This window comes from Vidua chalybeata, chromosome 3, assembly GCF_026979565.1.
Source record: "Vidua chalybeata isolate OUT-0048 chromosome 3, bVidCha1 merged haplotype, whole genome shotgun sequence".
Classification (NCBI taxonomy): Eukaryota; Metazoa; Chordata; class Aves; order Passeriformes; family Viduidae; genus Vidua; species Vidua chalybeata.
Genome location: NC_071532.1, coordinates 110858901 through 110885280, shown reverse-complemented (window position 1 = coordinate 110885280; position 26380 = coordinate 110858901). Strand labels below are relative to the sequence as shown.

The window sequence follows — 26380 nt, the reverse complement described above, 5'->3', positions numbered from 1 at the left end:
TCCATAGGAAAGAACAATGTAGTAGGGAAAATGTCACTGCAATTCATCTTAAAAAGAAATTCCCTCTGTCAGAAACCTCTCGGGAGTTTCAAATTCAGTTAGGGGATATCAGAAAGCAATTAAAGTCTAATTTAAAATCCCCACCCACATTCCGTCTTCTCTTCCTGCCAAGTGATTATTGCTCCTGGTCCACGTATTGGCAAATCTTTCCAAACTGAGCCATAATTTGCCTTAAAACTTTCTGGTCATGATGGAACTTTTCTCTTTGAAGAATGAGTTTGCAGTGACTCTGCGGAAAACAAAACAAAAACAACAAAAAAAAAAAAGCCCAAATGCTCTGATTTCCCAAGGACATCCTTGGAGTTGAAATTTCACACAGAAATTCTTCATGGACAAGGACACTGGGGGTGGATTTTGAAGCCGAGGCACTTTCCAGGGGAGGTTCCTGGACACTGCAGCTTCCCCGGGGTGGATCCCAGTGTGCTCTCCCTTTGTTTTCCACTTTCATTGATGGCTCCACATCACTGCCTGGGTTAATAAAGAGAATAAAAGTGTGGCCGTGGCAGATTAAACAAATGAGCCAATAAAGGGGGATGGTTCCCTCCCTCTCTGTGCCCACAATGCCTCTGAGCAAAACACCACGAGAGCAGGGATGAAAAGCTTTCAGGGATGAACTGGGAATGCGAGCACTGAGAGATGCCTGTGGCTCCTTCGGGGAGGAATCCTAATGTCATTCACAGCAAACCACTAATGGCTTTCCATGGTCTTTCCTGACAGGTGCTGACGGAGGGAGGCTTTGGCCCCATCACCACGGAGATCCGGGAGGCTCCTGAATTTTATTACGCTGAGGAATATCACCAGCAGTACCTCAGCAAGAACCCCGGCGGGTACTGCGGCCTGGGAGGGACGGGGGTTTCCTGCCCCATGGGCGTCAGGAAATAGCCTGAGCTTGCTCCACCACCTCCTCTTCATTGTAGGGAAAAAAAGACCAGGAACCCCGGTGGATGTTCCCGCAACATCCGTGGATAAAGATTTGGGAACCTGCTGGGGAGGCTTTCCATAATCACAAGTTTTCTGTTTGTTGACGTCAAATGCCAAAGTAGAGGCAGGAATTGCTCCCATCACAGCTTCTTGCTCTGTGCAGCTCCCGGGGTTTCCTTGTCATCTGGAGAGGTGGAAAGAGATCCAAACTTCTGAAGTTTGGCTCAAAATGCTGTTAAAAGGGTGAATTAGGAGGTGGTTACACCCACAGCTGCTTTGCATTTCCAATGCCTTTGGGCTTTTTGATTTTCTTGGGTTAATTGATTTCCTGGTGTTCCCAGAGCTTTGACTTCTGGAGATGTGGTTGGGTTCCTTGCCTGTCACAACGCTGGAATTTGATGTCTTTGAGAATGATGAATTGATCAGATCAATGATTCTCCTACCACAACTCCACTTTCACAGCATTTAGTACCACCTGTAGTGCCTATTTTCTGAAATTATTTTAGCCAGAAAAAACAAAATTGTAATGTGATGCTTCTTTCTGACAGTTCCAAGAAGTGAATAAACACAAAAAGAAATCAGTTTTGTTCCTGCTCTGCAATAAATGACAGAACAAGAAAAGAACAATGTTCTCTGTGATGTGTTCCAAGTAGGTATCTGGGTAGATCTAAAAAAAAATTATCAAATATTATAAAATGCTGCAGTTTTCTAATTAAACACCAGGGCGTTTAAATCTGTATCATCAAGCATGACAGTACAGAGGAGTAGAATTATCCCTGTGATTAATTATTTGTACTTTAATAACTTTAATAACTTCCCCCACCAAGAGCAGACTCATGGCAAACGTAACTTGGGGCTGTCTCCAGTGAGTGTGCAGTCAAAATAGCAGACCAGCCAGAAAGGGGAAAAAAATCAATTTTGGATTTACTCAAGGGGTTCTCAGAGCGCAGACTCAAAGCTGCAGACAAAGGATGCAGGGATGCACGGTTTATCCCGTATGGAAATGGGATCCTATGGGTCCAGAGCTCAAGAAGTGAGCCAGTTTTGGGGGACAGATGGTGGCACTCAGAGACACACGCCCACAGCACCTCCTTCTCCATGGCACTGCTCTCCATAGCTTGGTTTTAAGTTTCCTGCTCACCAGCTCAGCTTTAAAGCTCAAAAAGGCCCAAACCGGCTCCCTGAACATCTCCTGTACCTACACAGCAGAGCAGATCGTGCTCCAAGCTTGGAGAGACTGAAAATGTGCCCCACAAAGTCAGGGTTTGGGATTGTAAATCCAGTGCTGCAGCCCCGCCCGCTGTTTCCAAACATGGGAAGTAAGTGTGTGCCAGAAAAATCAGCTTCCCATCTTTCCTCGTGCTCCTCAGACGATGCTGAGCTCATCCCAGTCTCAAAATCCAGAGGAAATCTGTCCTCCTGGGAAATTACACCTGGGTCAAGCTTACAGGAGCTGCCTCAGGCAGGATTGCCCCATTAGGCTCTTTCTGGAGATGCCCCAAAATGTGCCCACAGCGCACTTGGAATTTTCGTTTCTGTGGTAACTGATCCTGCCCCTAACCTGTCCTGCCATGGAGTTTTTTCAGTGCTCACAGCCAAGTAAACCAGCACTTGTGTCTCATTTCCTTGGCATGAAGTGACAGAGAAGCAAAGAAGAGAGGGAAGTAAAGTCTTACCCTCATCCTATGCATTGTCAGCCTCTGTGAAATCCAGACTCCAGTGGGATAATTCCTGATGTGCTCCAAGGCAAAGCATTTCAGGTGCTGAATCATCTGGGGCTCATAAAATGTCTCCTGATTCCCTTCCTTTCCTCTCCCTCCCCTCCCACGCCGTGCTGTAGTTATTGTTTTGAAACAAGCTGGAAAGTCTTTGGGAAAAACTCTTATTATAGATATCCTCAAGTCTGAGCCTGGCTGAGGTTTTTTTTTAAGTCCTGTCCTGATGGAAATGATGTCTTGGTCTAAAAATCAGCATAATGGCTCCATTGATATTACAATTGGCCCACACCAAAATATTTTGGTACCACAGAATTATTTACTGACATCTTTGATTTGATTTTGATTTGAGAGTTTTGATTGGGCACTCTTTGAAAATTGTCCTTTGACAGAGCTGCCGCTTTCTCCTACAAACACAGAATCCCCGAGTGATTTGGGGTGGAAGAGACCTTAAAGATGATCTAGTCCCACTCCCTGCCATGGGCAGGGACACCTTTCACTATCCCAGTTTGCTCCAAGCCCTGTCCAAACTGGCCTGGAACATTTCCAAGGATGGAGCAACTCTCCTGTTTAAGTACATTCAAGTCAATATCCCAGGCATGGTCTAACTGGAGAGAAAATTACCAGGGAATGAGAAAATTAAAATGATGGTAGGCCTTGGAGATGACGCTGAAAGCTGATACAGGACCGGCTCCTGAGGTCTTCAAAGATGGTTCAAGATCCAGCAAGGGCTACAGCACCCAGCTCATGAAATCCTCCATTGCCATGTCCTGTGAGGTTAGCCCGGGATACAGACAGGAATTTCACTTTGCCCTGTCCCTGTTAGAGCTAGAGGAAACCACAAACCTTTTGGAAATCCCTGAGCTTTCCCTCAGCAGCCCTTTTGCCTTGGGAAGGAACATCCAAGTGCTGCACCAACAGGAAGGAGCGGGTGCTGTGATGTCACCTGGGTTGTGTTGACATGGAATGCAGGCGATGTCCTGAGGCATCTGCAGAGGCATCGCTGCTCTGAGAGCTGTGGGAGAGTGTTGGACCAGGATGGACTGAGATGCTGCTCCTTACCCTCTCCTGTTTAGCTTCCCTGACCAGCAGTGTCCAGGCAGATTTTGTTTCTCAGCATTCTCAGCACAGAAGAGCTGCAGAATATTCACATGTAGGTAAGTGAAACAGGTCTGGGCTTATTCCTTCTGCTGAGGGAATAAAGGTGTGGCCTGTGCTGCAGCCTGATGCACCTTCCACTCCCTAAACAAGGATTTTATCCCATCTGTCTATGGGACATGGTCACTCTCACCCCAAATTCCGGGGCAGTGCTTGTCAGAGTTTATGTTTGGGGAGGTGACAGGGATGTCACTTAGGGAGGGATCAGATAACAGATCCAGGGAGGTCATCCTCACCCTTTACTCTGCTGAGGGTAAGCTCCCCCCTGGAGCTCTGTGTCCAACTCTGGGGATCCCATGAGGGGATGTGGAGCTCCTGGAGAGAGTCCAGAGGAGGCCACAAAGATGCTCCAAGGGCTGGAGCCCCTCTGCTCTGGGGCCAGGCTGGGAGAGCTGGGGGTGCTCACCTGGAGAAGAGAAGGCTCCAGGGAGACCTCAGAGCTCCTTCCAGGACCTAAAGGGGCTCCAGGAGAGCTGGAGAGGGACTTGAGACAGGGGATGGAGGGACAGGACCCAGGAAATGGCTGCCCACTGCCAGAGGGCAGGGATAGATGGGATATTGTGAAGGAATTTCTGGCTGTGAGGGTGGGGAGGCCCTGGCACAGGTTGTCTATGGAAGGTGTGGCTGCCCCTGGATCCCTGGAATTGTTCAAGGCCAGGCTGGATGGGGCTTGGAGCAGAAGTAGAAGATGGAGTTGGAAGAATGATTTTAAAATCCCTTCCAACCCAAACCATTCTGTGATTCTGTGTTTCTCTGATTCTGTGGATATTTCTATTTCCATGCTCAGGGATGTCCTGCCCCTGTCCAGCACAGGCTGTGACACTGCTGAATGTGTCCAAAATGTCCCTTTTTGTACTCAGGGTGTGGCCTCCGACCATCCTACGAGTCCTTCCAGAAGACTGGCAAGAGGATTGGTACAGGGACAGACGTCAAGCCTGGGGAATTCCCATGGCTCGTGAGCATCCAGAGCCAGGGGAAGCACATCTGTGGAGGCACCATCATCAGTGCACTGTGGATTTTAACTGCAGCCCACTGCTTTGCAGATGAGCTGTGAGTGCTCCAGGGGTGGGAGGGCAGCCCAGGCACAGGGGGGGATGGCATTCCTCCTGGTGGGTGCAGGATGTGCATCTCCTCAGGGTCATGTGCCACGTTTGTGTGATTGAGCCCTGAAAACAGGGATTGTCTCCTCGGGGGGAAACAGGCCCATTTTTGAACACAGAAATGTGCAGAAATCTGCATAACCAGGAGAGGCAGAAGGGGAATACTTTGAGGGATGGCCTGAGCAGCCTTGGATAAATGCCTCTAATGCTATTCTGATGGCTCCAAGCATTTCTTGTGCATCCACATCTGTTCCAGTACCTTGTAAAAGGTGATGTATTCCACTCTAGCTCATTATATCCCCCAAATTACCTTTGCTTTCACACAGCAAACACCTTCACCTCATGGAGACTCTGAATTTAAAACACCAAGTTCTGGATAAAGCAACTCAATTCAGTGTGCAGGGGCAGAGTCCAGCCCTCTGTGTGGCAGGTCCAACCTCTGAGACTGCTCGGTGACAAATGACCTGTGGCAGCACAGCCTGGAGCAGCTGGTGGGGACAGCAGGGTCCGAGCAGCTAGCCCAGGGCACAGAGATCCAAAAGATCCAGACCATTCCCTCTGCTTGGTAGTGACTGGGTTATTTATAACCTGGCTGCACTCACCTTCTACCTCTGCACCCCTCTGCCCTGGAAATCATCCTTTCCTAGGAGTGAGGGTAAATTCCATGGATATTTATAGCTGAACTGCCTAAGCCACCATCATGCCCTGCTCTGGGGAGGAGGCACCAACCTTTATAACCCAAATCCTTCATGTTTACCATGCCCTATTTTGTTTTTAAGGCCACCAGATCTGACAGTGGCAGTGGGGGGACTTGACCTCAGCCTCCCGCTGGAAGAGCACAACCCGGACAGCCTGATCCTGCACGAGGAGTTCAACAGAACCAGCCTGCAAAATGACATTGCCCTGATCCTGCTCAGCAATCCCGTCGAGTTCAGCACGGAGAAAATTCCCATCTGCCTGCCCTTTGTGTGTGACATGGGCACGTGGCAGCACTGCTGGGCTGCTGGCTGGGACAACACGAGTGCAGGTGAGGTGCTGGGGGAGATGCATTTGCTGATGGAAGGTGGATCACTTTTATCCATTTAAAGTGGCTGTCCTCTCCCTTGAGGGGTTTCTCAAAGTTCCACTCCCCACCTCCCTGGTTAATACATCCACCAGTTCCCTGTTCAGGGTAAGAACCAGTCACCAACAGACCCCCAGAGCAAAATCTGGGACTTATTTCGGCACCACATCTGAACTTTGGACCTCTTTTTGGCACCCAGATGAAGACAAGCTCCACCCTGGAGGGTAAATTAAGCACAGAATCATGGAATTATTAGGGCTGGAAGGGACCTTAAAGCTCATCTTATTCCAACCCCTTGCCAGGGGCAAGGACACCTTCCACTATCCCAGCTTGCTCAGAGGCACATCCAGCCAGGTCTTGAACACTTGTCACCTTGTGGGATCCTTGTGGGTAACTTCAGCTTGGGATATTCTATGAATCACCCAGTTAGGCTGGGTCTAAAATGGTCTGGACTAAAGGAAATTAAGGTCTGGGGCTATCTTCGGCTTAATGCCTTCGTGAGCTGGATTGACTCATTGGTTCTGGCCACTCCTTCCTTCACTCATTTAGGACTGCAGATTGCTGTTGCTAATTGATCTCATTTAAGCCCTAATGAAAGCAGTTCCAGCACTGATTGTGACCCAAAATGTCTGTCCTGAACAAATGCCACTAATTAGTCAATGAGCTGTTTCATTATTGGAAAGAATTAATCAGGACTGGGAGGGCAGGGGGGTGCCTTGGAGCTTGAGTGGTCCTTCCCAGGATGCAGTAAGTGAATATCCCATTGAATCCTTGCTATCCTGCTCCAGCTGCTGTTTTTTTTTCCATGAAACTCTGCATTTGCCTTCTTTTAGGCTTCATTTTCCTCCCTCAACAGTAACACACAACACTCTCATAGCTGTGAAGCTCTCCCACTTCACCAAGGTAACGTGTTCCTAGAACAGCGGGGCTGCTGCAGAGTCCCTCTGCAGGATTTCCCTTGAGCTCCTCTGCAAAATCCACGGAGCAGCTCTGGGGATCAGCCTCGTGCCACTTTGTGGGCTCAGCTGACACAGATTCTACTTCCAAAAATTGGCGTCAGTGTGCTCAGCCCGGGCACGCCCCACCCTCTGCCTGGCAGAGGTTTCAGAAGAAATCCAGCAGCCACTGAGTGTGGTGAGAGGGGAGTGTGAGCCTGTGATATGGGCAAAGCCAAAAGGTACAGGAACTCATGGAATGGTTTGGGTTCATCCCATCCCACCCCTTGCCATGGGCAGGGACACCTTCCACTATGCCAGCGTGATCCAAGCCCTGTCCAGCCTGGCCTTGGTCACTTCCAGGGGTCCAGGGGCAGCCACAGCTTCTCTGGGCAACCTGTGCCAGGGCCTCACCACCCTCACAGCCAAGAATTCCTTCCCAATATCCCATCTAACCTTGCCCTCTGTCAGTGGGCAGCCATTCCCTATGTCCTCTCCCTCCATCCCTGGTCCCAACACCCTCTGTAGCTCTCCTGGAGTACCTTTAGGCTCTGGAAGAGGCTCTAAACTCTTCCCAGAGCTTTCTCTTCTCCAGATGAACACCCCCAGCTTCTCTCCATAACAGGAGAGCTTCACCTTCCTGGAGATTCCTACACCCAAAGCATTTTCATCTTTGGGCACTTCCATCTCAGCTGGAAAAGGGATGTGACAACTTTCCATCTTTTAGATCTTGTCATTGAGTCACAGTTTCCTGAAGGTTCGGGGAGGATTTAGCACAGTGAAATATGAAACAAGGAGTGAGTTTCAAACGATCTGAAGGTCTCAGTTTTATCCTTTAGACTCAGGTTCACTTTAGAGATAAATATGGGTGAAACAATTGGGGTTTCCAGGTAGCCCAGCACATTTTCAGTCTTTTTGTCACTTGCAGGTGCCAGATGTGATTTCTGTATTCCCATCCCAAGGGAAGAATAAAGCAGATATTTCCTTTGTGTGCTGCCATCCCGGGAGCCACCCTGTGAAGACACAGCTGATCCCCTGGGTGAGGCGTGGCCTTGCAGCCCTCCCTGGGGAGAACAATGTTTAGATTGGATATTAGGAAGAAAACTCTTCCCTGGAAGAGTTGTTGGGCATTGGAATAACTGCCCAGGGCAGTGTTGGAGTCCCCACCCCTGGGGGAATTTAAAAGCCGTGTGGATGTGGCCCTTGGGGACGTGGGTCAGAGGTGGCCTTGGCAGTGCTGGGGGAAGGGTTGGACCAAATGATCTCAAAGGTTGTTTCCAATGTAAATTATTTCATTATTCTATAGTTCTAAGATTAGAATTCTGGGGAAAGCTCAGTGGACTTTGATCTGCAGGGGCTTGCACAGGATCCCATGAAAAGCCCCTCAGACTGAATTCCCAAAAAACCATGAGTGAGAAACCCCAGGTGTGCAGGGCAGCTCAACTCAGGTCATCACCAAGACCACCAGCAGGAAAATCTGTCCCTTTGAGGGTTTCCCAGTAGTCTGGCATCCCTGGCAATGTCCAAGGCCATGTTGGACAGGGCTTGGATCACGCTGGGATAGTGGAAGGTGTCCCTGCCCATGGCAGGGGGTGGCACTGGATGATCTTTAAGGTCCCTTTCCACCCAAACCATTCTGGGATTCTGTGATAAACTCAGGAGCACAAACTCATCATTGCCAACACTTGGGGATCCCCTGTATGCCCCCCATGACCCCAAAACCCTACTGTTCTGCCCAGAGACCCCATTGCTCTGAGATGCTTCAGAAATCCAGCTGAGATTCTTCCCAAGGGAAGTCTCCAGCTGCTCTGCAGCTTTGTTGATCCTTCTCTTTTCATTTGCTGCAGCATCGCCTGTGCTGCAGAAAACAAGGATGAAGCTGATCAGCAGGGAGGAATGCCTGAAGCAGATCCCACACCTCGTGGTGGGCATGATGTGTGCGGAGACAGAGCAAGGAGAAGGAGAAGGAGGAGAAGGAGGAGGAGGAGGAGGAGGAGAAGGAGGAGGAGGAGGAGGCTGCCAGGTAAAGGAACCAGCAATCCTTGTCTGCTTCACGGCCAGATTACACCCTGAAAGGAGACAGGAATGGTTGTCCAGGAGCTTCAAGGCAAAAGAATTGGGAGGGAAGTTTAATCTGGGGGTGTTTAATTTAAATATTAGAAACATTTCTCAGGTGAGGTCTTGGCTCTGACCCAAATGTGCTTGGCTGGTCTGTGGGTGCCAGAATGAGTCACATCTTGTGGCAGTGTCTTGGTGGCAGAGAATGAGGGACTTCTCAAGCTAAATTACAGTCTGAGCAGTATTTGATATCAGGGAGCTGACACAAACACCCAAATGAGGCAAAACTCACTCACAACTTGTGCCCTCACAACACATTCCACCCCCAGGATCGCTGTCCTGGTGTCAAATGAGGTCTGGAAGCCAAAATTCACCTTGTGTTTCATAGCATCCAGCTTCCAACCCCTCTCCTGAGAGACTGACAAGGACTGGGCTCTCCTGCAACTTCTGGTTCCAGACTGAGATTTCCCTCCTCCACTGGGAAATGTTTTTTTCTAGGAATCACAGAGGGGTTTGGGTAGGACAGGGCTTTAAATCTCACCCAGTTCCTGCCATGGGCAGGGACATTTTCCACTATCCCAGGTTTCTCCAAGACCCATCCAGCTGTATTTTATACATGTCCATAGGTTTGGAGGGGTCTGGATGGGGAGACACATGGATGGACAGCTCCATCCTGTAGGAATTACTCATTGGAGGAACTAAAGCAGCACCCAGGACAGAGAGAGATCCTCTGACCTTTAGGCAAAGGCAGGGGGCACCAGGACCAGGGGATGCTGAGGGGAAGTTTGCTGTGCAGAATGATTTTGTGATTAGCCAGAGAGCATCTGCCTCTGAAACCATCCAAGGAGTGACTTTCACCTCCATTAAGTTAAATCAAAAAATCTTAAAAAGAAATCTGCCACAGGATAACATTAACATGATTAAAGGATGCACTGCCCAGCCCAGCCTGGCCTGAAGTTCTGCGGGTGAATGATGCTGGTGAAATAGCAGGAGCACTTGTTCCCAGCAAAATCAATCTCCTGGACTCAGAAAGCTGCTGAAGAAGATATTTAGATCCACAATAATGTCAGAGTTGTCTGAGGAATGAAGTAGGAATGTGAGATTTCCAAGCAGTGGAAGCACACGTCCATTGCATGTGATAAAACTCAGAATTCAGCATCTCTCTGATTTTAGTGGGATCTTGACCAGGCAGGAATGCCTTGTAAATTGGAATAAAGGGAACAGGACAAAACCAGAGCTGAGGATAGAAGTTGTACTTTTCAGGGATGAAATAAGTGACAGGACTTGCCACCAGATTTTGTTGATTTGCTGGAGGGGATGCGTTTTGCTGCTGGATGGTGTCCTGGATTTCTGAGAGGTGCTGATTAGAGACATGGGGGACACATTTTAGCCTCACCAGGCTGGGTCAGCAACCTGGTGGCTTGTCCTGGTCATGGCCTGGGACAAGACAGGGCTGAACTTAATGCTTCTTCTGCAGCAGGGACCACTGGGCAGAACCCCAGAATTATTTAGGTTGGAAAAGCCCTCCAAGGTCACTGAGTTCATCCTGTGACCAATCCCCACCTTGCCCCCAGTCCAGAGCACTGAATGCCACATCCAGACATTACTTGGGCACCTCCAGGGATGGGGACTCCAAACCTCCCTGGGCAGCCCCTTCCAATGCCTGAGCACCCTTGCAGGGAAGAATTTTTTTCCCAATATCTAATCCAAACCTCCCCTGACACAGCTTGAGGCTGTTCCCTCTCCTCCTGTCCCTGTTCCCTGGGAGCAGAGCCTGACACCCCTGGCTGTCCCCTCCTGTCAGGAGTTGTGCAGAGCCACAAGGTCCCCCCTGAGCCTCCTCTTCTCCAGGCTGAGCCCCTTTCCCAGCTCCCTCAGCCCCTCCTGGTGCTCCAGCTCCTTCCCCAGCTCCATTCCCTCCCCTGGACACTCTCCAGCCCCTCAATGTCCCTCTTAGAGTGAGGGACAGAACTGGACAGTTCTGTGGACAGTGCAGCCTCTCAAGCTACGATTGCCTGTAAGGATTTCAGGGTTTGTGTCAGATGAGAGTGAGGCCAGATTTCAAAATGCCCAAACCCTTCACATCCTCACCTCTGTCGTGGGGACAGAGCAGTCCTGGGCATGGCATTGGTCTGGTCCATCCAGCTGTCTCCTGGGGGACTTCCAGGCTCCAGCTCTTGCTTGGATCAGGGACCACCCACGAGTCCCTGTGGAGAGGCCAGGAAGGATTAGAAGCTCGGGCAAGGCAGAGATTCCTGATCAGGGAATAAACCCTGGAGATGCTGAGTTTGCTCCAGTAGCTGTAGGCCAAGGCAGTCTGGACGCAGAGGAGATAAAAGCCTGATATTAACCTTTCCTGGGATTTGCTGAGGTTCAGGATTCATGCTTTCATGTCCAGAGCCAGGCTAAGGCAGGAATGTTGCGGGACTCAAGGTTGTAAGTCCACATGATCCACATCTAGATCCAAATCTGTGACCTGTGATGGAGGGAACAACTTTTCATACAGAGACAGAGTGACAGGACAAAGGAGAATGATTTTAAACCAGAAGATGAGATATTTAGATGGGATATTGGGAAGGAATTCCTGTGAGGGTGGTGAGGCCCTGGCATGGGTGAAGCTGTGGCTGCCCCTGGACCCCTGGAAGTGTCCAAGGCCAAGGTGCAGAGGGCTTGGAGCAACCTGGGATAGTGGAAGAAATTCTTCCTGATTCAGGTCCAACCTGAACCTCCCCTGGTGCAGCTTGAGGCCACCCCATGAATAGAAAAGCCAAGAACAAAAAGTCTCAGACATTTCACCAGCTGCCCTCATACCAGACCAGCCTAATTTGTGGATAACTGACCATGTTCCTCTAATAACTCAAGGAGATTGAATAGCAAGAGCTCCCAAGTATTTGTACTTTAAAAAAAATAACCTATTCCCTTAAAAAGAAAAATCTATTCTATCCCAATTCCCTGTTCTGCAGACAAATATATGGATTGGCTGGGAATTAACACTACCAGGAGCCGTAATTGACTTATAGTTCTATTTAGTCATAAACATTAACATTAATGGATGTTCAGGGGGTACAAGTGCTAAAGAACAGACACTGGAGATGGCCTATGTATTATTTTTCTGTGTGCTACATTTCTTCCATGACCCCATGAACCACAATTGATGTCTCATTCCTTGCTTTCTTAAGCATGTTTTGTTAGGCTCTGATGCAATGGTAACTTGAACAATAATTAGAGTATAAGGGGCTCACAAAGCAAATGCCTCCTTCCATGCCTTCCCTGCCCAGGCAAAATTCAGTAAATGGCCCAATTATAGTTCAGAGGGGCTGTGGGGGGAGCTCTGATGTGGTGATTAGGACAAAGTGTGTTCAGCTGGAGTCACAGGTCACCTACAGTTCAGCAGCACATGAAGGGGGGCCAGGCCCTACTCTGATTCCAGGGGGAGGAATTGTTGTGTGACCCCCAGGAGCAGTGGGGTGGTTCCAGCTCAGGTGAGTCCTGGGCTGCTGGTATCCACCCACTCCTACAGTCTGCAGCAGGGGGGATTTTGGCCATAAATCACACAGTGGTTGGGGTTTAAAGGGGCCTTAAAGTTCATCTGGTTCCAGCCTTCCACCATCTCATGTTGCTCCAAGCCCAGTCCAGCCTGGCCTTGGACACTTCCAGGGATCCAGGGCAGCCACTCTGGGCAACCTGTGCCAGGGCCTCCCCACCCTCACAAGGAGCAATTCCTTCCCAATACCCCATCTAACCTTGCTTTCTTTTAGGTTAAAGCCATTCCTCCTTGTCCCATCTGTGAAAATGCCATTTACAGCCTCTGGGATGCTAAAGGCTCTCACCCACAGAGCTGGAGCAAAAGCAGCAGTTCTTGTGCCAGCCTGGATGGGGTTTTCCAGCCATTTCACAAATGTCTATTTTATAACCTTCAGCATCTACAGAACCATCTTTCCATCAACAGAGAGAAAAAAGCCCTGATGATGGGAGTCACTGAGATTGATTTCAGCATTTGTTAAAATGACATCAAGCCCTGTGTGTGTGTTTACTGCTCCCCATGAACTGAAACCCAGCTGAAGGGGTTTAGTTCATGGTGGGGCACTTGGCTCCAAGGCAGGACTGTTGTTTACATTTAATTCTCTATTAGATATCCCAGGATATCCCCTGGTATCCCACTGCTCCCACCTCAATCTATGCCCAGTGACTGCAATGGGAGCCTGACACTTGCACTGGAATAGCTCTTTCACAAGGTCTTGCATCCTTTTGCTGGTCCAAACATGACCCCAAAACTGCCAAGAAAGACTTGTGAAATAGAATTTTGTTGAAGGAAAGAAGTCTGCAAATGAAAACTGTGTTTTTATAGGTAATTGTCATGGATTCAAGGAGAAGAGCATAAACCAGGATAGTCTGGTCAGGCTCTGAAGCTGCTTAAAATACCAGAGGTGGTTAAATTATGGTCTGGCTGCAGTGTGTAGGGATTTGGAGCATCCACAGGAGCTCTGAGGTCCTTCTGCCTATCAGCCAAATGTTCCCTGCGGCCAGGAGTCAAAACTATCCACATTTCAGTCCAAAGTTATTGCAAGCTCAAAGTTATTACAAAGTTATTGCAAGCAAAAGCACAAAAGTACTCAATTATTGTATCTTACCTTAATAATAGAATCACAGAATCACCGAGGTTGGAAAAGCCCTCTGAGATCATTGAGTCCAACCATTCCCCCAGCACTGCCAAGGCCACCATGAAACCATGTCCCCAGGTGCCACATCCACCTGTTTTCTGAACATTTCCAGGGCTGGTGACTCCATCACTGCCCTGGGCAGATGTGACAGGGCTGGACAACCCTTTCACTGAAGGCATTTTTCCTAATATTCAATGTAAACCTCCTGTGGTGCAATTTGAGGCTGTTTCCTCTTTTCCTATCAAAGGGAGTGATCCAATCCCCACCCTTGTCATGGATTTCCCATCACTGATCTCTTGCTACCACCAAGAGGTGTTTCTTTTCCCCAAGGGACAGATTGCAGGAAGGTGTCCTGGGAAGCCCCAGAACAAAGCAGTGGAGAGGTGTTTCTGCATTTGCAGTCCCTTCAGTTTTCTTCTGAAGGGTCCTTTGATGTGCAGCTCACAAGAATCAAAACACTTTTCCATGAGTTTTTAGGGCTTTCATCACTTTATCATTTTATGGTGTGGGCAGACAAATGAGCACATGCAGGGTCTGATGGCTTCATTCTTTAATCTGTGAAAAATTAATTCCCAATGCAAGATCCTGGGATGATGATGAGGATGATGGTGGGTGTCTCTTCTGCTTTCTTCCTCTGGGTCATAGATTTTACTCCCTCAGACTGAAGCTGTTTGGGAGTCCAGCATGGCTTTGTGTCCCTAGTGAGGAGCAGAACACCTCTGGATCCAGCTGAACACCAAATCCCAGCTTGCCCTGGGAGTGGGGAATGGCTGTGATGACTCAGAGGAGCCAATTCTCATTCAATGACAGCTTCAAGGGGAAGCTGTGACTCACAGGCACGTCCAAATTCTTTAAAGGAATTGCCATCCTGTGGAAGAGGGCGGTTCAACCATATAACATGTTCTGAGATTCCCAAAACCCTTGCAAGGAGATTCCTCACCAAGGGTTCATGGAGAAACTGGGCTGTTATGAAGTGGAAGGGATTTGAACAGAGAAAGAACTTACAGGGATAATTTCACTGGCATCCCTGCAAGGAATTTTGATGTTCCAGGAGGTCCAGTGCCAAGATGACTGAGTTGGTCAATGCCACAGCGTTATTTAAAGTGGTCAAAGTGAAAGGTAGCTGTGCAGAGGTGCAGCAGGTCCCATCATTCTGCGTGACCAGGGGTTAAAACAGCAGCTGCAGCTCATTATTGATGAAGAAAAAGTAATGGATATATGGAGAAGCAATTCAAGCTGTACACTGGCGGTAATAGACTTTAATTTAGCTATTACCATGTCAGAAGAACTATGGGTAGTCCTTCAAAAACATCAGCTTGAGGCTCTGGGGAGGTCAAAAGGGCAATGAGAGCATTAGGAATTATTAGGACAGGAATAAGTGGCAAAGCAAATGCGTTGTGCCAGGGCACTACTCCTGGGAGCCTCCCTGTGTGTGATTGCCATCCATTCCATGTGAGAAAGGAGTGGTAATTTCAGTAAAGGAGGGAAGTGGAACAGGAAGGATGAACAGGGACATGGAAGAGCTCTTGGCAGCACGGGGAATAGCAGAGCAAGACTCTGAGGCTTGCGGGAGAGATGCCTGATGGGGATGTGACACATTTCCAACCTCATGGGCAGCATGGAGAGGAGTCAAGAGCTGTCCTCATGTCACTGCTTCTCCAAGCACATGAAGGAGAGGTGTCAGATGGCCTCATCAGGCAGCAGACCTAAAACAAAGAGGAGGAAGTTTTTTCTTCCATCAGGTAATTAAACTATGGGAGTCGCTGACCAGGATGTTGTGGGTATTTATCCTAAGGGATAAATGGATTCAAAAAGCAATTAGGCAATTTCCTGGATGAAGATCTCTCTGAGGCCATTAACCACTGGGATGTAAATACAACTCTGAAAATACTTGTCCTGTTCCTCCTTCTCCTCCCCTGAGCACTTGCTGCAGATGACAGCCAGAGACAGGAGTCTGGGCCACAGGGCTTTGGCCAGAGGCATCTGCACTGTCTGTGCCAACTGCAGTCACTAATGGCCCTGCTGACATCACAGTGGGTGAATTTGGGTCATCTTCTCCCATTTTCCAGCCAGGTGATGGAGGGACAGAGGAGCTGAAGGTTCTCAAAGGGTTTGTGTGAGAGGAGTCCGGCTGCCCTGTATTACCTGGTGCTTTTCTGATACCTGCACATTAATGTGGCCACAACCTCCTTCCACTTTAAAGCAGCTGGAAACAACTGGGCAAATGATGTTTGCCAAAGCCTCTGCCTCCAGCAGCCAGGGCAGCCCTGATGGGCACTGTTATTATTCCCAGTGTTGTTATTCCCGTGCTGATTGTCTCCAATTTGCACAGAGCTCACCAACATGAAAATGAGACCAGCAATGACTTGCAGGGATTGTGCATCCACCTAATGAGGATCAGATGAGTTGTTCTCCCACCCCCAGAGCTTCTCTCACCTCGGAAGATTTATGTGGCTGAACATGTTTGTTCTGATCAATGACTGTGCTGCAGACACGAATACAAATGTAAAAGAGAGATTACACTTTTGATCCAAAGCCCACTAAAGGCAGCAGAAAGGCTCTTGATGCTCAAAAAAAAAAAAAAAAAAAAAAAAAAAAAAAAAGTTTTGGCCGCAGTGAAAAAGATGAAATTTTTGGTCAGCTTCACTGAACAAAGCACCTTGTTAGGCAGTGACAGATTTTATACAACCCACAGCTATTTATCAGTGAATGTATCATTGCTTTCACCTCTCCTAATGGGAGGATTAACATGTTTAAGGTAGGAATTCAGCGCCAGATCTGATTTGTTGCGTTTGCTTTTCACTCATCTTCGAGATGACAAGAAACATGAAACAGAAGCAGAGCTGCTATATTTAGTTTGGTTTTTCCCATCCAGAAACTTGGCACTGAGAGGGAAAAGCAAGAGCAGGTATCTGGTGTGTGTTGCTGACCAGGATTGTTTCAGCACCAGGATACAGGAGCCTGAAAAAGCAGTGTTTAATAATTCTTTGATCCTCAGAGTCATTAACCTGAGCGTTCATTAAATTAACGTTACTGGAAGCATCACAGAGCTGAGATAATTGTCCCAGCACTCAAAAACTCGCTCCTCCCACACCCTCTCCTACACAAGGATGGAAAACCTTGGGCCGGCATTCCTGAAGACTTAAGGTGGATACAGGGATACTCAGAAGTGTCCAAGGACTGAGTTTATTTTCTCCATCTTCAGTCCTATAAAAACCAGGCTCCTGATTCATCCAGGCTGCTGCTGTAATTATGTGAGACCATCACACGGAGAGGATGATTTGGCCCATTTTGTGATAAAATCCTCATGTAAAATAGCTGAAGTTAAGAGAAATGGCATGTGAGAAGTAGTACCCATGAAGCAGAGCAGATCAACCTGCTTGGAAAGAGATCAGGATTTGGGTCCCAGGGCTTGTGGATTAGGGAAAGGGATTTGCAGCTGCTGCCTGGGCTGCTCAGAGCATTCCTGAACTCCCTCTCTGCCCAAGTTTTAAATCACTGATTCCCCAAACATCCCCATTTCCCCACCAACCGGGCAGGGAACCAAATGGACATGGTTAAAGAGGAAAAGAGGGGAAGAGCAGATCTGATTTGAGAGGGAAGTTGCTTGAAGCAGGGTTTAAAGGGGGATCTCTGGCTCTGCCTCTGTCTCGTGCGAGTCTCATCCCTGCCCTGCCACGGCTTTCCCAGCCCTGACCGCGATGCGACAATTCCCCTGGGGACAGTCACAGGGCATCAGGAATTCACTGCTGCTCCGACCGCCCGGGAAGGAAGATCCTTTACAAGTGTGAACAGCCTCCAAATTGGAGGCTGAAACTGATCTGTGCAGGGGCTCAGCAGGAAAATCTCTTTTTTTTTTTTTCTGTTGGGAGAAGCTGGAGCGGAGCATCCCGGCCTCCCGCTCTCCAGACTCCGCTCCCTATCCCCCCGTGGGAGGCTCCCAGCGCCTTCCTCTCGCCGCCAGGATAATGCCTTCGCCCGTTCCTGCCCTGAGGGGGATCCGCAGTGAAATCCCCGGGAATCGAATCGTGTGTGGATGCTCATTCATGCCAGGATGCCACCGCCAAGGACGCCCGCAACGCGCGGCTCCAGGATCACCTCTGTGGTTTTCACGGGAATTCTTGGCTGAAATGGGGTCGGGAACCCTCTTTTAGATGCTGAGTCTGAAGAGGGTCCAGCAGTGCTGCTTGAGATGCAAGGACATGGCTATAATAACAACAGTGTTGATTTTATGTTTGGACTCAACAATCTGAAAGGTCTTTTCCAGCCTAAATGTCTGGTCTTTGTTAGTCCCTTCCAGCTCAGGATATTCTGTGATTCTACAAATATTTCTTCTGCATTTATCTTAATTTTTACCTCCTGAATGAATACCGAACTGGAAAAAAAAAAAAAAAAAAAAAAGGAAAAAAAAAAAAGATAAGAATATTAATGACCAGAACCCTCCAGCTACTGGAGTGGGAATTCAGCCATAAACTTCAGCGAGTGCTGATGAGCTGCACAGGGAACTTCAGCCCCTTCCTTGCTCGTTAATTAATGTGTGTTAGCTCAGGGTAGCTGCTGGCAGAAGGGGTTTCATCCATTAATGACAAAGATGTTTCCCAAAGTAGTGTGCAAACAGGGAAGGACAACATTTCCCAGAAAAGTTCGCTGTCTTGGGAAATGGATTTGTATTGAATTTGTTTACCATGAGTGCTGGTTAGAAAAGGTGAAAAAAAGATTCAAACCCACTGTGGAAGGAAATTTATTTATAGCAGGGGCTGCACAGCACTGAGGATGTCCTGGACTGGTTTGGGTTGGAAGGATCTTAAAAATCCTCCAGTACCTTCCTGTCCAGCCTGGCCTTGGACACTGCCAGGGATCCAGGGGCAGCCACAGCTTCCCTGGGCAACCTGTGCCAGGGCCTCCCCACCCTCACAGCCAAGAATTTCTTCCCAATATTCCATCTAATTCTGCCCTCTAGCAGTGGAAAGCCATTCCCTGTGTCCTGTCCCTACATCCCTTGTCCCAGGTCCCTCTCCAGCCCTCCTGCAGCCTCTTTAGGCCCTGGAAGGTGCTCTGAGGTCTCTCTGGATCCTTCTCCTCTCCAGGTGAACACCCCCAGCTCTCACACAGCCTTTCCTCAGAAAAGTGTTGCACCTGCCTTGGGTAGATTTTGTGCTGCTTTCTCTTCTCCCTGGGTTTGTGTCCAGAGATTCCAGAGCTCGATGTGCTCTTGGTGCTCCAGCTACAGCAGCCAACAGGAGAATATTCCTCTTTTTGAGGTGGCTGCAACCTGCATTTGAAGCCTAACCCACACTGGGTGAGTGGTGGTTGTCCTTGCAGCAGCAGGAAAGTTTTCAGGGAAGTGACTGTGGCTTCAAGAAGGATTTGTCAGGATTATTGTTCATCTGCTGCCCAGTTTCTGGCTGCCAGCCCCCAAAATTCACAGTGGCAGGTACCCAGCACCTCCACACAGCAGCTTTACAGAGGAGACAAGGACTGAGTGAGCAGTCACAGCAAATGTTCCTTTTCTCTCTGGGATGGTGTCTCTTGCTGACAGGTCTCAGGTATCCTCCTGAGGCCACAGGAGCATGGGAATGACAGGGGCTTAATGCACTTAGCCAGAGCTTGGGACTGATCTCCTCCTCTTGCCTCCTGTATCTATTTATTCTGCAGGATCTCAGGGCTGAGCTGCGAAATTTTGAACCCAAATTCCCTTTTTTTTTTTCCTCCCCAAATCCTCACGAAGCTGAGACAGAGATTGATTTTCCCACTCAGGCTGTGTGAAGCAGCTGCTCTGAGGGACCTGAGGCTGGATCCAGCTGTAACATTCCTGCTTCTGCCACAGGTGGACAGCGGGGGACCTCTGGTCTGCAGCTACTGGAACACCATGAAGTGGTTCCAGGTCGGCATCATCAGTGGAGGAAAGCCAAACCACAGGATTTTAACACCTGTTTACAGCTACCAGGACTGGATTGAGAAGGAAACAGCCATAAGGGGAAAACCTTTCTTCACTGAGGGTGTGGACAGTGGAGCACGTCTCAGGGTTGCTCGTTCCAGGGCTGGAACACAGGTGGTGTCTCTGGGGTATTGTCTCCTTTTATTCATCTTTTTAATAGCATATAAATTACCCTGAGAGAAGATTTTTGAAAATAAAAGTCAGAACTGCCACTTCACTCTTTTTTCTGAGGCCAACCTGCTCAGTGTCACTGACATGGACACAGGGACCAATGAGAGATGTCACAATGAGAACAGGGAGCAAGGCAGAGGCTGGAGAAATGAAATTAAGGAGGCAGGATTTGGGCAAAAAGGGCCATAATCCTCTGGAAAACAGAGATATTCCACACTTCTAGGTCATATTGGACTCAGTTGTTTGCTAAGCTCAGGTGCCAAGTGAAGATGTGGCATCCGAAGGTGCTGATCCCCTTGGAAAGTTGAAACCCAGAGGAAGAGATTCGCTCACTCATTATCATTAGTTGCTGTAGGATAGCTCTGGGATTTTGAATCTTACAGATTAGCTGGACTAATTTATTTTAGTCTAATTGTAGCTTTTTTTTTTTTTGGTTTTTTTTTTTTTTTTTTTTTTTTCTTTTTGGTTTTGTTTTTGTTTTTTGTTTTTTTGTTTTTACTAAGAGCACCCACAGAGAGCTCAGCCCCTGCTCAGGTGCTGTCAAACTTCTGGGACAGAATCACTGAGGCACTGGAAGAGGTTGCCCAGAGAAGCTGGGGCTGCCCCTGGATCCCTGGAAGTGTCCAAGGCCAGGTTGGATGGGGCTTGGAGGAACTTGGGATAGTGGAAGGTGTCCTACCCATGGCAGTGCTTGGGATGGGATTTAAGGTTCATTCCAGCCCCAAACTATTTTAGGATTTTGTGAAGAGAGAAGTATTTGGGGGCTCTCCAGAAAACGCTGCCTACAAAACCCCCTCAGTCTTATAAATAATCAAAATTAATCCCTTGCAAGTCAATGGTAAAGCAAAAGGAAAAAGATTTTTCCCCACACTATTAGAGGTTCTTTTAACTGAATTTCTGAGAGCTCCACATCCCAGCTCCACATCCCAGCCTGAGCTGGTCCTTCACATCCTTCCATCCTACACATGGTCCTTTATTGATCTCCAGCATTCCAGATTTGTTCTGCTGTTCACAAGGAGGTTTCAGCTTTTCTTGGAAGTGATGGGGAAGGAGAGAGGCAGCAAAGTCCCCTTCATGTCCCACCTTTGCATAAAAGCACCTGCAATTTGCAGCAATGATAAAAACCAGTGAATGTGCAATGGGACAGAACCTCACAAATTGGTTTTAATTACCTTGATATTTTCTGGCTAGCTGACAGAGAAGCCTTGTAAATGAGAATTAATTCATTTACCTTAAGCTAATGCAAACCCATCTTGTCATAAAAGTCAGGCTTTATTTTCTGTGTTATCTGAGCAGAAAATAATGCTTAATTATTATTAGTTCTGAGTAATGCTTATGAAAATTGCTCCACATTAATTTCACATGGCTGACTGGCTAATGGATGCATAAGGGTCTTGTAACCCTTTGCAAAAAGACTAATAAGAGCTAAAAACAAGGGGAATATATTACTTTAACAGCTATTAGTAGCAGACAGTATCTGCTGGCATTAATACCTATATTTATTTTCCTTTCTATTAATAATATATCAACAGATTCTGGAAGCCATGGGCATCAGGAAATATTTCCTAATGTTGCAATCTCTTCAGCTGTGGAATTGTTTCCCCCAGAGGAAATGAGAGAAGTCCTCCTGCTTAAATTATTTTAATGTAGGGGTTGTATAAAGCACTTTTGTCTCCAGCACACGGCAGGGAAAAAGCCTGGGCTTACAGGGGCCTGCAAAATGACCCAGTAGGTCTTTTCCATCAGAAGCATTTGCAAATTGATCATGGTCTGTGCTAAATGAAGGCAGGGCACTGCTGCTCTGGGCTTTGATTCATCCTGCTCTTTATTTATTCAATGGATTTGGGGATAAGTTTGTGCTTGGTGCCTCAATTTCCCTGCTTGTAAATTGAGAGCATGAAAGAGGCTCGCTTTCCTGTGTGGAGCATCACTTCTGCAAGTTCAGACCAGCAAAGAAACAAACAGGAAAAGCCTTTCCCTCTTTATTTAAAGCATCATAAAACTCAGTAAAGTGAATTCATCTCTGGTATTTCTTCCACTATTCAATAATTAGGGTGAGAAAGGACACGTCTGTATGTCTGTTTAACATTTCCAGGCTGCAATTAGATCTGATGAAAACATCTTGATGCCGTGTTCTTTTCTGAGGGTATTTGGGTTTTCAGGGAACATTCTGATTGTGGATTTGAATATTTTGGAGTCACTCAAAATCAAAATGCAGCTGTTCAATGAGACATGTTAATTTTTTTAGCTTTCCAGCATTGGTGTAAATTTCATTATGTTATAATATTCTGTATTTGTAGAATCCCAAAATGGTTTGGGTTGGAAGGGACCTTAAAGATCACCTAATTCCACCCTGTGCCATGGGCAGGGACATCTTCCACTATCCCAGCTTGCTCCAAGCCCTGTCCATCCTGGCCTGGGACACTTCCAGGGATCCAGGGGCAGTCACAGCTTCTCTTTTGGGTTTAGAACATTAAAATGAAGTATTTCCAGGCTGAAGGATCTCAACGTTTATGCTTTAGTCTGTAGCTGGCAAAGTTCGATTTTTGTCCTAATTTACAGCTCATTTCTTATGGCCCCTCCCTTCTTTCCAGAGACAGATTTTGTTTGCAGCACTACACCTTTAGCAGCAAATAAACAGGATATGGAAATGCTTAGAGACCTGGGAAAACATCTGTAAGAGGATTCGGGGAGGGGGGGGAATAGGAGGATATGAGTACTCAAGCAGAGAAAAGAGGTGGTCAGGAGCTGCTTGCACGTTTTGCTGAGGAGATAAGAAGAAAAGCTCCCGTGAGCATTGAAGGCAGCAATTTAAAAGCCAATACATCAAAGTAATTTTGGCTTAGTTCTGCAGAGATTAAGGGCTTTGTGTCTCCACGTGTTTCCCCGTCTGCCCAATCCCAGCTGGCATTCGCACGCCAGCTGGAGCAGGGAGCTGGGAGAGGTGAAGATGATGATGTTTGTGCAAATTTGGCAGCAAGAGCTGGTGGAGGTGAGGGGTGGGGAGGGCTCCAAGCACATTTGTGTGGCTCCACCTCAGAGAAGGAAGGTGGGAAAAGCAGCAATCCCTGGTCACAGGTAACTGCTGCTGGAGAAATCCAGCCTTTACTCGTCCTCCTGGTGGAAGGTGTCCCTGCCCATGGGATGAGCCTTAGGGTCCCTTCCAACCCCAAATATTCCATGATTCTGTGATTCAAAGGGAGTGATCCCATACCTCTCACCCAGCTCCTTCTCAGTACATGTCACCTGGGGGATCTGAAGACAAAGCAACTGTCCTTGTAGGGGACTGAGGTTTCCCATTTTCTTCTTTCCCAGCCTGGATTTCTTCACAGGGGTAAAACACAATGAAAAGCCCAGGTTGGTTTTCTCCTGCTCCCCTCAGCACCCCGAGCACCTCTTTGTCCCTCTGAGGAGAAGGCAGAGGGCAGACATGGCTCTGACTGTGACAACTGCCATCCATTTGTCACTCCTTATGCACTACATGGAGTGAAATGTGATTTTTATTGATGATAATGTAAGATTTGAGGTGGAGACTGGAGGCTGCACAGGATCAGAACCTATTCCCACAATTCCCAGCACTTTCCCTTATGGCTTTCATGCCATTTTTCAGAGTGAGGGCTCTGTTTATCCTTGGGATAAACATGGGAATAATTAAAGAGCAGGGGTGTCCCTTGGGATGCACCAATGGTGAGAGTGATTAATCAATGATGCTGACTGAAGGTGGCTCTGGGACAGAAAATACCACTGACAATATTAAACTCCTTGATTTGTTGAAAAAAAAAACAAACCTGGTGAACATTTCTGGTGTCAGGCTGAAGAGACTCAGGGACACTTTCCACCATCCCAGGTGGCTCCATGCCCTGTCCAAACTGGCTGGAACACTTCCAGGGATGGGGCAGCCACAGCATTTCTGGGCAACAAGAGGAGCAGCTTGGCCACCTCTGGGCAGAGCCCCGTCCTTCACTGTTCTGTCACTGGTCACTGCTCCTGGTGGTTAATAGGGTTTGTAAAATGGCAGCAACTGAGCCCACAACACCCTGCAGCACCAGGAAACATCCTCTTTTTGGGTATTTCCAACTATCTGCTTCCCATATCCTTTTCTGGGGGGTGTCTTGTGCTCTCTAACAATTCTTGTATTCGCAGCTCTCCCATGGTGACTCACTGCTCTGAGGGCTTTTCCATATGGAATTCCCTTTGTTCCCGCAGACCAAACCACTGAAATGATTTGCCAAAGTGCATTTGGCTCCTCTGCTGCGAAGTTTGGGCTTCAACACAATGCTAGAATGTAAAATTTCCTCTTCCTTAAGGCTTTTGAACTTACGTGTCTTCATACCACCTCTGCAGGCATTGGCAGCAATGTAAGCAACTCCAGAGCTGCCCCGTGTGCCTTGGAAAGTAAAATGGGGGGAAGGATGATTTAGGCACTGAGTGCAGACACAGCAGTACAGCTCTGCAGCGACCCTTTGAGATCCTAGAAAAAAATCTGGGAGTCGCCTTGGTCTGAGCAGAATCATGGGAAAGGCCAAGGGAAAATTAGGAAGTGATCTGTTAACTGTGAGCACGAGTTTACAAACAGCCCCTGAAACCCAGAAATGCTGGGCCAGTGCTCCACGCATTCCTCCATTCCAAGCTACACTAATAATTTGTCCAGTTTTGCAACTTTTGGCCAGAGACTCAAGGTGAAAGTGATGCTCTACAGAGCAGATGGCTTTGTTAGGATGGGAGGGGACCCAAGAATGGGAACAGCTCCTCTGGGAATGGTGACATTCCCAAGGCTGCCAGAGCTCCAGCAATGTTTGGACAATGCTCTCAGGCGCAGGGTGGGATTCTGGGGATTGTCTTTTGCAGGGTCAGATTTGGACTTGATGGTCCTCGTGGGTCTCTTCCAATTTAGGATATCCTGATTCTAGGAGCGGTGCAGGAGCTTAAGGGACATTTTGGGAGACTCCAGTTGTCTGAGTGCCGCTGTCCCTGCTCAGCTCTGCTCATGGAGGAGGAGCAGGAGTGGGAAGCTGGAGCTGGATGTGTAGAGGAGTCTGAAGATTCCCAAAGTGTTTATTCAGGGTGGGTCCAGTTGATGGTGCCTTGTGACAAGGGAGCTGCTTTGTGGATGGCTGAGCTGCTGTGGCTGCGTTTGCACAGCTGGAATATCAGGATGAAGACTCTGGTGCAGAAGGACCTCCCAGCACATCCCAGTTATCACATCCAAGGGGCCAGGGCTCAGGGTTTGCTGCCACTTGCAGATCCCTCCAGTGCTCCACATTTGAACCCATTTCCCAGAGGATCCTGGCACTCCCCATCCCTCAGGGGAATTTAATTCTCTCCAAAATGTTCCATGTGATGGGAGATCTCTGAGTGTGACCTTGTCCTGTTCTTTTTTGCCTGTTCCTCCTCTGTCAGGAGGAGTCAGATCTTGGCCAGGACCTTCTTGCCCTGTGCACCGGCTCTGCTGGGATGGAATTCACATTCTTTATGCCAACACACATGGCGCTCTGTCTTAGACTTGTCCCTAAATCTGTGTCAGTGATTTTGCTGTTGCTGGGCAAGGCTCATACAGTATCAAAACTTTCCCTGTTTCTCACCCCACCCCACCAGTGAGGAGGTTGGGAGGGCAAAAGGAACTGGGAGGGGACACAGGTGACCCCAAATGACCACAGGGATATTCTATACCACATAGTGTCATGCTCAGCAGTAAAATCTTGGAGAAAGGAGGAGAAAGGGGGTGTGTTTCAGCCTTTCCATAAGGTTTTAAAATAAAAGAGGAGATATTTAGATGGAATACTGGGAAGGAATTGGTTGTGAGGGTGGGGAGGCCCTGGCACAAGTTGCCCAGAGAAGCTGTGGCTGTCCCTGGATCCCTGGAAGTGTCCAAGGCCAGGGTGGATGGGTCTTGGAGGAACCTGGGATAGAGGAAGGTGTCCGTGCCCATGGCAAGGGTTGAGATGGGCTAAATTTTAAGGTCCCTTCCCACACAATCCTTTATGTAATTCCATGATTCTTGTGCCTCTTTGCTTGCAAACAGCTTTGCTTCACTTATTGAATTGCCTTTAGCTTGCCCTGTAGCACTTTTGCCTTTACACTGGACCCCAAACTTCCATTTTCCTGGTATTTTAAATCCCAAACTCACACACCTTCAAAGACTCATTTAACAACCACCTCTGCAGGTTGGTCCTCACATAAGCTTGAGGTGACTCTATTTTATTTTCCTTGCTACCAGCACACAGATGTTGGCATTTCACATCTCCCATAACCTAAATGGTACCAAAACCTCTTTTCCACCCCAAGAACCAGCTGGCCCTGTCCTGCCAGACCCATATGGTCGCAGTCTCTGTATTAGGGTGGCTGATCCAAACTGCCTCCTGGCAAAGGGCCCTGGCCTGTGTTTGAGTTGGTGTTTGGGTTGGTTTCAGCCACCTCTGCTCTGTGTCGGTGGAAAAATCCTGTACCCACTCATCCTTATTTGATTTCCCAGCACAGAGCTCCCTCCTCCAAACCCTGCTTCTTTCCCAGCTCTTCTGTCAGTGATTCCTGCTCTGCAGCCATCCCAAACATCCTCCTACAGCCTGGCAGGCTCGCTGGAGTCATGAAGCCATTATTGAA

At 48.1% G+C, this 26380-nt stretch overlaps 2 protein-coding genes and 1 long non-coding RNA gene across 6 annotated transcripts in view; 2 read left to right on the top strand and 1 right to left on the bottom strand.

Moving 5' to 3' along the window:
• The window catches only part of MSRA (methionine sulfoxide reductase A), a 227889-nt gene extending 226327 nt beyond the window's left edge, over positions 1-1562 (top strand). For all 3 annotated transcript variants that reach the window (XM_053937706.1, XM_053937708.1, XM_053937707.1), the window contains exon 6: positions 778-1562. In XM_053937706.1, the coding sequence (XP_053793681.1) occupies positions 778-942 (165 nt within the window). In that variant the 3' untranslated portion in view covers positions 943-1562. The remainder of the gene's footprint in view (positions 1-777) is intronic.
• Positions 1563-3647: 2085 nt separating this feature from the next.
• Positions 3648-19826, top strand: LOC128785310 (serine protease 55-like). Of its 2 annotated transcripts, none has more exons than XM_053937704.1 (5): positions 3648-3853; positions 4715-4904; positions 5734-5981; positions 8800-8975; positions 17547-17939. In XM_053937704.1, the coding sequence occupies exons 1-5, from the start codon at positions 3745-3747 to the stop codon at positions 17823-17825; spliced, it is 1002 nt and encodes a 333-aa protein (XP_053793679.1). In that variant the 5' UTR covers positions 3648-3744; the 3' UTR covers positions 17826-17939. The 2 variants fall into 2 exon arrangements, with proteins under 2 accessions (XP_053793679.1, XP_053793678.1); XM_053937703.1 differs by lacking the exon at positions 17547-17939 and adding an exon at positions 19499-19826 and having other exon boundaries at positions 3649-3853.
• Positions 14220-15621, bottom strand: LOC128785313 (uncharacterized). Its single transcript, XR_008429831.1, has 5 exons — positions 15563-15621; positions 15278-15377; positions 14677-14995; positions 14506-14539; positions 14220-14369 (listed from the first exon to the last, which is right to left on the bottom strand). It is a non-coding gene; the product is annotated as an uncharacterized LOC128785313 (long non-coding RNA).
• Positions 19827-26380: the final 6554 nt, after the last annotated feature.